Source organism: Asterias amurensis, chromosome 4, assembly GCF_032118995.1.
Source record: "Asterias amurensis chromosome 4, ASM3211899v1".
In the NCBI taxonomy this organism is placed as follows: Eukaryota; Metazoa; Echinodermata; class Asteroidea; order Forcipulatida; family Asteriidae; genus Asterias; species Asterias amurensis.
Window position 1 is genome coordinate 4738441 of NC_092651.1, and position 12736 is coordinate 4751176.

The following is a 12736-nucleotide window of genomic DNA, read 5'->3' on the forward strand; positions in this document are numbered from 1 at the left end:
TAGTGTATCTCAACGTATGCATATAAAAAGAACAAGCCTGTGAAAATTTGGGCTCAATTGGTCATCGAAGTTGCAAGGAAATGATGAAAGAAAAAACACCCTTTATTGACGAATTTGTGTGCTTTCAGATAAAAATAAAAGACTTCTAGCTAGAAGTCTTTTATTATTTGAGTGAGAAATAACCTCTTTCTCAAAAACTAAGTTACTTCAGAGGGAGTCATTTCCCACAATGTGTTATACTATCAACAGTTCTCCAATGCTCGTTACCAAGTCAGTTTTTAAGTTAATATTTTGTTTTGAGTAACTACCAAACGTGTACCTTCCCTTTATAATGTTAGTGTTTTGTTAGAGAGTGAGAAAGGTGCAAGGTGCTGTGGTGCAATATGCTGCCAATCAAACCAGGAACACCGGGGCGAACCCCTTCTCTTTTCGATAAGTGCACTGGGTTCTTTTTCGTGCGTAACATAACACACGGGACCAACGACTTTACGTCCCATCTGAAGGATGAAGGATCATGGTTAAGTGTCTTGCATAAGGACATGAATGGGACCCCAACCCGCACTCTGCTGATCAGAAACACCAGAGTCCGATGCTCTATCCAACTAGGCCACAACACGTGCCAATTTCAGACAAGCGCTCCAAACCAAATTATTAAAATAAGAACATAAAAAGTTTGACATCTAAACAGTTAGGAGCGACTGGAGGGGCTAGAATTCGAAAGCTCGTTCGGAACTAATCGGGAGCACCTTGGTTTCAGACGTTAATCTTATCATGTAGTGCAGCCTTCGTGATTAAAAGATAGTCGCACTGCCAGACACACCGGGGCAAACCCCTTCTCTTTGTGATAAGTGTGTACTGGAGTCTTTCACATGCGTTGATAGTTTTTCTAACAACACATGGGACCTACAGCTTAACGTCCCATCCGAAGGACGAATCAATCTTCATGGTTAAGCGTCTAGCTTGAAAACACAGGTGTCACAACAGGGATTCGAACCCATACTCTGCTAATCAGAAACACCAGAGCTCGAGTTCGGTGCGCCTAACCGCTAGGCCACGACACGCCAAGTCCTGCCGAACCAAATTATTTTTCCTTTCTAGGGCAGCCTTCATGATTGAAGATAGTCGCACTGCCAGACACACCGGGGCGAACCCCTTCTCTTTGCGATTAGTGTGTACTGGAGTCGTTTACATGTGTTGATAGTTTTTCTAACAACACACGGGACCTACAGCTTAACGTCCCATCCGAAGGACGATGCAATGGCTAAGTGTCTTGCTAAAGGACACAAGAGTCACGACCAGGACTCTAACCCACACTCCGGTGATCAGATACAGTAAAACTCGAGTTCGGTGCTCTCAACCGCTCGGCCACGACACTTCCACTTTTGGGTTCGGCACGACTCTGGTTCTAAATGTCTTTGATGAAAACACATCACATAAAAACAAATAGTAAAAACTCCTTCATTGAACTCAAATCTTATATTTATTTGTAGAAAGCAAACCCATCTGTACAGATTACTTAAAATTCTGAACACACAGTTATTTATATTATACATAAAGGCACTGAGAGCTCTAGAATAGACCCATGGGGTTATATTTCGGTTTTTATCCATCCGCCAATGTTTTAAAGCTGTCCAAAGTCCTGTGGAATAGTCAGGGAGTTGGTTCAAAACATCTGGGCCAAATTGTGTTGAGCTGCTTAAAGCAGGAAATATTGCTTGAAATATCCCTGCTTAGCAGCAGTGAGCAGGATACCAGTCACAAATTGTACAAGTGACATGGTATTTTGGCTGGTAACCTTATTTTGGTAAGCATAATTTTGTTGTGCTTAGCTACTTTCTGCGCTGGTCTCAACTTCATAGAGCTGCTTAAAGCAGGAAATACTGCTAAAAAAAATCCCTGCTTAGCAACAGTGAGCAGGATACCAGTCACAAGTTGTACAAGTGACATGGTAGTTTGGCTGGTAAACTTATTCTGGTAAGCATAATTTTGTTGTGCTTAGCTACTTTCTGCGCTTAAGCAGCTGGTCCCAATTTCATAGAGCTGCAGGAAATACTGCTTGAAATATCCCTGCTTAGCAATAAAGAGCAGGATACCTGTCACAAATTGTATGTGACAAGGTATTTCGGCTGGTAACTTTATTCTGGTAAGCATAATTTTGTTCCGATTTAGCTTATTGTTGGTGCTTAAGCTCTATGAAATTGGGCCCTAGAGTAGGCTAAACATAGGAAAATCTTAACTGTTTTGTCGTGCTGCTGCAATAAATTCAAAGATTGCAGTGCCCAAGAAAGCTGCCAGGTGTAAACAACATACTTATATGTAAACACTATCTTCCACTGTTGTATCAAGGATACAACAGCACCTGTTGCCAGGTAACTGTTGCTTAGTAACCATTCAATGTTTGGAACTGCTTTCCACAAACCTAGGGCTGTGCAATGATACATCAGATAATGTGGCAATACAAAATGCACTGCTCAAGCTAATGAGTTACCGTTGGATCAATACAAAATGACATTTTCTAATGTTTAACTGGGGTTTAGGTTCCTGGACACTTTTGGTAATTGTCAAAGAGCAGTATTCTAACTTGGTGTATCCCAACATATGCATACAATAATAAATCTGCAAAAATGTTGACTCAATTGGCCATCATGGCCCCCCATCGAAGTTGCAAAAGAATAATGATGAGTAATGAGTAATTACCAATAGTGTCAAGTGTCTTTAACTGGGGTTACGTTTCCTCACGTGTTTTGCTAATGCACAAAGAACCAATTTATGATAGTTTACAACTCTTGTGTTTTTTTTACAGGAAACAGTTGGAATGTTACAAATAAAGCCGGGTTCATACTTCCTGCGAATGCTAAAGAATGTTGACGTCACAGATTCGCAGTTGAACTCCTGCAAAACATTCCCTGCGAGGGCAGCCCTTTGAACATGCGCTTCGCATTCGCAGGAAGTATGAGCCGGGCTGAAGAGGGGTGAACTTAGTAAACCCCTTATTTGATAATGGTACAAACCTCAACATTTGATTAAAATCTACAACCAGACCACTCTAATTACGTGAATTTCTTTCAAAAACATTTTCAATCATCAATACCTCTGATAATTCTAAGGTTTCAATTTATTTATAAAAGTGCTGAAATATTACACCCGATACAGAGCCATAGCAAACCTCGGTTACATCTTTGTTATAAATCAATTCATGGGTGTGTATGTTTTGGAGGTCGGGTGGCGTATCATTGACAAGGATGGTGTTGAGTGATGGACCAACGCTGTGACATATACATTCATGAAGTAAACATCAATACTACTCTATAGATCCCCTCGTACATGTATATGTTTGCGCAAACAGTTTGATGGAAGTTCAACTTAAAGAGATTGGCTTGAAAAATAAAAATAAAAATAATAATAACAAAACAAATTTCAAAGAGTAAAATTCATAACAAAACATTTGAAATATGAATGGTCAATTATAAAACCAGTGAAATTGAATGAACAGGTGCCCTAATTGTCACAACTTTACACATATTTATTTGTTGTGTATTTTGTTTTTTACATACATTCGTGAAAGACTCTGCTAGGGTCAAAACATCGACCATTGACTAGTTTTTGCTTTGTTTATATGCTAAGAAAAGTTTCCTTGCATAAGTTTGCTTAGCATGAATGTTTCTGTGCTTAGTAAAGTTGCTCAAGTGAAATAAACAGAAAACTCATCTGAAGCCCAGTTCATACTTTCTGCGAATGCGAAGCAAATTTTTGACCTCACAAATTCGCAACGAATAAGTTGTTGAATTATGTTCAACTCTAGCAAAACATTTGCTGTGAAAAAAAGCACTGTGACGCCAAAATTTGCTTCGCATTTGCAGGAAGTATGAACCAGGCTTTAAATATTGAACACTACCAGACAATGGTAGTGCAGATTTTGCAGATTTACTTATACGTCTACTCTATACAAATTTCAAGGTGATTTTCTAACATTCATGTCACACAACTTTAAGCACACTACTTTACAACTTCACAATCTGTCTCCAAATTGGACCACTATCATATTCCATTTTTTTGAAATTTTATATTCATATTAAATTTAGTACCATTAGTAATAATTTCTTGATGATACATTTGGTTTGCTTCACTTCTGTCCACATCATTGCATAAATGTGTCCTTTTTAAACATTCAATTTTCTAAAGAAAAGTGTTATACAATTGCGCTTAATTGCAGTTACTGTTTATAAAATGTTGGAGCTTTAAAGTTGTCTGTGATCACCAGTGAACATAACTATAATAATGAACTTTATAGCACTGCCAGTATCTTGTTTCAACTTTCCCTGTTTGCAATAAACCTTTCCCACGAAATATATAAATTGCACATAGCACCTGCGCACTAACATTTTGGTTGGCTAAATGAGGGAACATCTCGCTGTTTTGAATGCGGATAATGGCTGCGTGACGCAGACACCCTTGTGCGTCTGTTGAGTACACATCTCTACGGTGTTTGCCAACCAATTGACCCCTTGCACGCGTGTCACACACGGCGACTAATGCCACGCTCATAATGTTGGTGGGCAGTTAGGTTTACGTGTATTAACGCCGCGTCGCCTAAAATGTGCGTTCACTGCATAATGCACAGCATACTCTATGCATAGAGTTATATATGAAAACGCACAGTGAAATTGCCCACCAGTATGGCGCATTCTAGATTTTTCTGATGATGACGTCAAGTGAAATGGGTCAATAGGGTCTGTTCGCATGCGTGAATGTAAACAGCACATTTCATGGGAAGGGTCCATTGCAAAACTGTCTCTCAAAAGTTTTAGACCATTTTGTTTTTGCCAGGGTGTTCACATTGATTGAAATTGTAGTAACATGACATGTGTACTGTGGTCTGAATGCATGTTATTCTTCGTCATGTTCGTAGTACATACAGGGGATAATTCTCCAACCTAGCAGAAATATTTCCACATTTTACATGTTAACTGGGCCCAATTTCATGGCTCTGCTTACCGCCGAATTCTGTGCTTACGATCACGATTCCCCGCTTACGTGCAAGCGCAGAATTTCTGCGCTAGCTTTGTTAGCCTAGAATTCCTAGTAACAGGGAGTACGCACGCGCAGAAGCCAACATTCGCCGCTAACCCGTGAAATACGCTTGCCGTAAGAACAGAATTCCCTGCTTCCGTAAGTGCCGATTCTGTGCTTACGGTAAGCGGAGCCATGAAACTGGGCCCTGATTGTTATAAATTCAACCATTTTTTACAACTGGAATCTTAAGAAATCCCACTTAGTACTCTTCGCTGCTTGTGTCTTTCTAAATCTCAACATACTGCAAACTATAAACATTGCACAGTAAATAAAGCATTTTTCAATAATCAAAGAACAAAAAAACGCAACTTAATTATCATGACAACCTCAACATTGGCAACTTTCAGCTTAAAATATACTTCATCCATTCCAAAAGTAAATGTTTACTCTCTTTTTGAATGTTTACACCAAATCTGTGTCAGAAAAATCATTTGGGGTCTTTTTATGATTAAAACACTCCCAAAGGAATTTGTATGCCCCAAAATTAGTTTACTATTTAAAAAAAATACCAAGTAACGTAATATACATGAAGATCAACGTAAAGTATAAAGCACTCCTGGTATTCCTAAACACACCAATCACTCAAAGCTTATTTATTATAAATCAAATAAACAAGTAAACAAACAAACAAACAAACAAACAAACAAACAAACAAACAAACAAACAAACAAGCAAGCAAGCAAGCAAGCAAGCAAGCGAGCGAGCGAGCGAGCGAGCGAGCGAGCAAGCAAGCAAGCAAGCAGGCAGGCAGGCAGGCAGGCAGGCAGGCAGGCAGGCAGGCAAGCAAGCAAGCAAGCAAACAAACAAACAAACAAACAAACAAACAAACAAACAAACAAACAAACAAACAATAACAAAGTATCTACAGCGAGAGTTCAAGTAGTGAATGAAAGGCGATTGAAAACCAAGATTGAACATTCCTTTCATAAGGTCATCTTTGTGCTTGCTGGTTAATTTGAAAGCTTGGGTTTTGTACGTGGCAGGTCTCAGAATAACTCGCGGCAATTGCAGAGATGCCCTGTGCTTTTGCCGTGGTGCCCTTTGCAAAGTTCCAATACAAATTCTCACTTTCATCATAGAGGTGCCCCCACCAAAGGAAAGTTGCTGTGCCCCTTCAAGAACGAAATTCAAGGCCCTGGTAATTTGTAAGTAATTATTTGGATGTATTTAGTGTATATATTAAAAACCATGAGGCATTGAAGTGTTCTGCAATGTTGTTAAAATTCTGCTTAAAATGAATTGTACAAAAGTTTCTTATGTCCATTTTGGGTTTGGATAAAAAAATTGCATAAATTAGTTGTTTTTTTTCAAGAGAGGAAACCCACACAATTTTGGAGAAAAGTGAAGATCTGAACATCTCAAAACAATTGTTGTTTTTTAATACAAGTTCACATGGAGTTGTTCACCCACCAGTTAACTTGAAGTGTAAGTATATGGGTATATACTAAGCGTACAAAATTATTACGATTACATGTGATGTACTGTACATGTGTTGCATATTGGATCACATAGTAGTAATACAATTGGGTTCTAATATTTCTGGTAATGAAATCAAGGATGCCTCATAAGTGAACTTAACCACTGTAGCTTGCAAGCCTAAGGAAACCGGTAAACAAGGGTGCTTGCTATGTGAACCAGAAACACCAGGGTTAACCCCTACTCTTTCACTGTAGCTTGCAAGCCTGAGGAAGCCTATAAACAAGGGTGCTTGCTATGTGAACCAGAAACACCGGGGTTAACCCCTACTCTTTCACTGTAGCTTGCAAGCCTAAGGAAACCGGTAAACAAGGGTGCTTGCTATGTGAACCAGAAACACTGGGGTAAACCCCTACTTTTTCACTGTAGCCAGAAGCCTGAGGAAACCTGTTAACAAGGGTGCTTGCTATGTGAACCAGAAACACTGGGGTTAACCCCTTCTCTTCCACAATAAATATTTTGGGTTCTTTTTATGAACTATAAATCTTAGTTCGCAGGACATACAGCTAAGTAAATCTTGAGTACATTTGGATAGAAAATGCAGCGTATATTACAGAAGTTTATTATTATAAATGTTTGTTTTAAAGTCTTGCAGAGAACTGTTGTAAGCAGCAACTAACGTTTAGTGCAATGTATTTTGCTTAGAAATGTATTGGCACATTGTTTCAGTATTAAATAACTGATGCATAATGCTGTGTGCAGGTATATAGGAGAAGTAAGAAATCTAAAAGTTTGTACGCAATTTGTGCATCTATCAGACAATTTTCACATTTGTGCTGGCTTTTTTTGTTTTTGACATTCATACACATTTTTTTCTTTAAATCAATTTGTTAAAACTCCGTAAAATAACTGTAAATATTATTTTCTAGTCTCATTTTAATGGACGGGATTGATTTAAGTAAATAAATTCTATGCACATGTTACTGTGTGAATTGTTTCTATACATCCATCATATGCACACAGAAAACGCCTAACAAATCTCTCTCAACAAAATATACACAAACTCTCATTAACTCCCCAAAGTACTCATTAACATTATCCCTTTTGCCATTTCCAAAGCTTTTCAAAACATTCCCCCAATCTTGAAAAAAATTACACAATTTATACATATCTCACATTTTAGGCACACTTTCGTTGTAAATATCATACCAGTGCAAAAGCCTATTGCTCAATAATTTTTTTTTTCATTCAATAAAATAAACGACGGAAAGGAATGCTACGTTGTCCTATTCCCAAAATGTGGAATAAACTGCATAAGAATACATACGCTAAAGTGGTACTTCTTTTTAAGACAATTCGCTAACACAACAAGTCAAAATATTGTATACTTTTTTTTCAATATAATATCATCCATTCAAATGGAAAGCATTTCACTATAATAATAAAAAAAGAAGACGACAAATTTCATCAAGCAAAAATATGAATTGAAGAAGTACAACAAACTATGTGACAGTAGTGTCACAATCACAGAAATGTACACATATTTTAGATTACATATTTGTATTAATGAAACAAAATACAATTTTTCTCTTATGTAACTCTGTTTAATTGTGGGAATACTATGTACAACCTAAACCCCTCGATGAACTAAAGTTGGGTGAATCCTGTTGGCGTTATTTCTTTTCAGAATCCGACACCGTGCTATACAGCCAAGAACGGTTGGTGGTCACATAGACTGGGCGATTGGACTACGGCCGGGCGAAGGTTGGTACCGTGCGCCAGGTCTGGTCTATGGACCCCATTGCATTGGCTATCCACAAGGCTTATAGTCTGCAAATGGTCTGCTACTTTGCGAGTCAGATTGCATATGATGGACATCTCACCAGTGCCCCAAGAAATGGAAGGTTGGGTACCATACCACAAAGCCAACTTGAACATCAGGGCCCAATTTCAAAAAGCTCTTTAGCAGATAATTCTGCTTAGCAAATATCTTTTGGGTACCAATTGCAGCATCGTTAACTGTACAGTATGTTTGGCTAGTAACCTATTTCTGCTAAGCAATATATTTCTGTGCTAAGCAAGTTTGTATGCTTACATGCTTTATGAAATCGGGCCCTGTACAATTCAACCCATTTGATTCATCAAGATCTCATCTTGGCCATCCACTATTGAAGGAATCAAATTAAATTGACTTTCACTGAAGACAACGCCAGCACATGGATTTCCCATTGTGTCTCTCAAACACTTCATACACAAAATGTGATTTCCGCTTGTTTCACCGGGGGGGGGGGGGGAACATTTCCAAACCCATTACAGAACCCCCCTACATACCATTTTCTTTTACCTCAGGATCGATAGGCTGGACAGCCTCAGTCACAGCATCCCCTGCGCCATTACTGATGATAGGTGTAACGTGGTTAGCGTCAGGCTCCTTGAGGGCTTCTGGGTCGCCAGCCAGGGCAGCTTCTCCTGAGGCAATGGTCTCGATGATTTCCGCTAAGATGGTTGCGGGAGCTTGCTCTTCAGCAACTTTCATTTCAATATCAACCTGAAATAATCAAATTAAAACATGAATTAAGCAGGATAATACATTCACTTCCACTTCCAAAGGATCAGTTTCCATAGGTTTGCATTAAAAGGGTGTACTGCAAGGAGGTGTTGTGTTGATGAACAAAGTGTTTGTACTGAATGGTGCTTATGGATTAGATCTGACATATAAGATTATGCTGTGCTTTAAAGACACTGGACACTATTGGTAATCAACCTATGCACAAAATAAGAAACCTTTGAAAATTTGAACTCAATTGGTGGTCAAAGTTGCAAGATAATAATGAAAGAAAAAACACCCTTGTCACACGAAGTTATGTGCTTTCAGATGCTTAATTTCGGGACCTCAAAATCTAATTCTGAGGTCTCAAAATCTAATTCTGAGGTCTCGAAATCAAATTCAAAATTTTAAGTGAAAAATTACTTCTTTCACGAAAACTCTGTTTCTTCAGAGGGAGCCGTTTCTCACAATGTTTTATACTATCAACAGCTCTCCATTGCTTGTTACCAAGTAAGGTTTTATGCTAACAATTATTGTGAGTAATTACCAATAGTGTCAAGTGCCTTCAAAACACATGATAAAAATCTAAAATACAACACACTACAACTGGCATTTGGCCAGCGGACCACTGTTAAGCGAATACTGTCAAAGGTTGACTCCATGAACATCTTGATAGCTTGAATAAATGTGTAACATTGTGTAAGATTGATTTGCAACTCACCTCAGCCAGACTCGTCATCTTTGGTGGTAGATCATCAATAGTCACCTCGAAGTTATTGGCCTCAATGTTACCATTAGGTAGGTTGGATTGGCTAGTGGGTGTTGCCTGTTGCTCTTCACTACCTTGCTGCCCAGATTCTTGACTGGTCTTGGGTGTATCTGCTGTGTCAGAGGTCAGCTGGGTAGTGGACTCTGTACCCTGTGAGAGCACATTGGCAATATTACATGAGGAAACAAATCCACCAATAGGATGTATATCTGGGTATGACATTCATCAAAACATCCGCATATTGGGCCCGTTACAGCGTCTGGTTCCCGCCGCATCCACTTATACAACAAGCAAAACAAACACTACGGAGCCAGACTGTGCAGAAATAGTGTACAAGGTATACTTGTGCGAGGAGAACTTGCGTCTGGACTGTGTGAAATGCTTTTGTATGTGTTAACATTTACGCGGAGCAACCAACACAGATGTGACAACCTAAACTTGAGAAAATAGAATGAGCTGTTGCAAACTGGGCCCAATTTTATGGCTCTGCTAACAGCCGAAGTCCACGCTTACGTTCACGACTCCCCGCTTACGTGCAAGCACCCGAATTTCTGCGCTAGCTTTGTAAGCGTAGAATGCCTAGTAACGTGGAGTACGCACGCGCAGAAGCCAAAACTCACCGCTAACCTGTGAAATACGCTTGCCGTTAGCACATAATTCCCTGCTTCCGTAAACGCCGATTCTGTGCTTACGGTAAGCAGAGCCATGAAATTTGGCCCTGCTTACCTACCAAAATGACTTATGATATAAATGCAAAACCTAGTTAACAGCCTGAATTGTTTCGACCCTAGCAGAGTCTTTCTAGAAGACTAGCAGAGTCTTTCTCACAGAAAACTTTCAGACAAAAATTAAAACTCAACAAGATTTTCACAGTCTGTACTGTGCTTTCATTGATAACTAGAGGATGAAAGTTAGCTCACTCTCCCCAAAACCACAACACACGGCGTGGCGTGTCATGGCCGAGGGGTTAAGAGCACCGGATTCAAGCTCTGGTGTTTGATCAGCAGAGTGTGGGTTTGAATTCAAGTCGTGACACTTGCTACATAAAATTGGGGAGGTAGTGCTTTCACAGTTCATACGGATGTAGAACTGTAAAAGCCCTTTTACAGTTCATACAGATGTACATTGTAGGCTTGGGTATCATCAGTCCAAAGCCCCTGGGTAACCTTGTTTCAGCCCTAGGAGTAGGTGGCAAATGGCCTCTGGAAATTGTAGCCAACACCTTGAAGTGGCCTTCAGGCCTTGCGTGTCTGGCGACTTGCATATAAAAAAATATATTAAAAAAAAATTCCCCTTTCAATAACGGTTTGTAAAGTTTCTGAAGAATGACCTACCTGGTTGTCTTTCTCTACTTGTGCAGCTGCCGCCCCTATGCTTGTAATGGTCTCATCCTCTCTAGCACTCATCTCATCACACTCATCATCATCTTCGCCACTTCCAAGACTGAAAATGCGTAGCAACATTTGCAAATATTATAATTTATCATATCCATTTGAGGTTGCCAAACAAATACAATACAATGCAATACAATACAACTGTATTATCCCTGCATGGGAAATTCCTATAGGCTTTTTTATATTAAATAAAAACACAAAAACACACAAAATACCAATGTTGGGGTTGAACTGTATAATAGAGAAAGAGTAGGCCTGACTATAAAGTAAACCATAGAAATATAATAGGGCAAATACTGAAAAGTTCATTGTTCCTTGTTGTATATACAAACAAGGAACAATGAATGTACCACATACGGCCCTGTAATTTTCCTCATTTAAATTGGGGTGGTAGTGCTTTCTGCTCTACCGACCAGACTTTGAATTGATGATAACAAGATTTAAGGTTGCATTTGTAAGATTTCTTAAATGTTAATGTTAATATTAAGAAGAGAATGACAACTCACTAATTGACAGCGTTAGTCTCGCTCATTGATAGTTCAATCTTGACTTGGTCTTTAGCCAGTGCACTCTCGCTATCACTGTAGTAAAAAAAGTACAAGAAAATCTAGTTTGTAAAGCATGGTAGGAAAGTATCACAAATCATTACTCTATTTTGGAAATAAAAAAAATTCTGGAATTATAAAAAAAGGTAAGATGTACTTAGCAGGCATGCAACTGCCCGTTGAAAAAAAGAGGAAAATTTTCAAAAAGGCACACTGCAAGTGCGGAGGGAGACAGCCGAAACGCCTCGGGACATGAGACCCACAATGGTACCCTAGAAAATGTTGAGGTTTATTATGCTCAAAGGTGCATTGTTAGCATGTAAGTGGTTAATACGTTTTTACATGCTAAAACTGAGACGAAAATTATTTGTTTCACTCATTTCTCAAAAACTACAGCACCTTAGAAAGCAAAGTTTCAAGGGAAGCTTTCTTCTATCATTATCTTCAAACTGTGTAAGTTTAATGTAAATCTGTGGGCATTGTGTTTTGTCTTAGGAAAAAGTACGTAGACCCTTTAACTCTGAATCACACTTACTCATCTTGCTCACTGGTCTCCATGTTACGAGCCAAGTCATCATCTCGAGTCTGCTAAGAAAAAATCAATATTTTAAGATTTCTGACAAGCCAGTTTGGCCCATTCATTTATACACAACCTGTTTATCATAACTTAAAAAATTGTAAGTCTAGGTCAATAATGGACCTAATTTTCAAATTAGAGCGGCTAGACCGAGATCTGGGCCCAATTTCATAGAGCTGCTTAAGCACAAAAGTTTGCTTAAGCAAAAAAATCCTTGCTTAATAAAATCAGATTACTGGCCAAGACTCCACTCAGTTGTTATGCTAAGTAAACAACAGCTAAATATCTGTCACAAGCAATGTATATGGCATGACATTTTGGCCAGTAACATGTGTAAAATAAGCAAGCTATTTCCGTGCTTCAGCAATTTTTTTGCTTAAGCAGCTCTATGAAATTGGCCCCTATATTGAGAGA

General features: G+C 38.9%; 1 protein-coding gene across 4 annotated transcripts in view; it reads right to left on the reverse strand.

Annotated features, from left to right (window-relative positions):
* Nucleotides 1-1461: 1461 nt before the first annotated feature.
* Nucleotides 1462-12736, reverse strand: part of LOC139936391 (pericentriolar material 1 protein-like) — a 90772-nt gene continuing 79497 nt past the window's right edge. For 3 of the 4 annotated variants that reach the window (XM_071931203.1, XM_071931205.1, XM_071931202.1), the window contains 5 exons: nt 12281-12333; nt 11707-11781; nt 11141-11249; nt 9759-9956; nt 1462-9037 (listed from right to left, as the gene is read on the reverse strand). In XM_071931203.1, coding sequence (XP_071787304.1) covers nt 8813-9037; nt 9759-9956; nt 11141-11249; nt 11707-11781; nt 12281-12333 — 660 coding nt within the window. In that variant the 3' untranslated portion in view covers nt 1462-8812. The remainder of the gene's footprint in view (nt 9038-9758; nt 9957-11140; nt 11250-11706; nt 11782-12280; nt 12334-12736) is intronic. The other variant, XM_071931204.1, reaches the window with a different exon arrangement.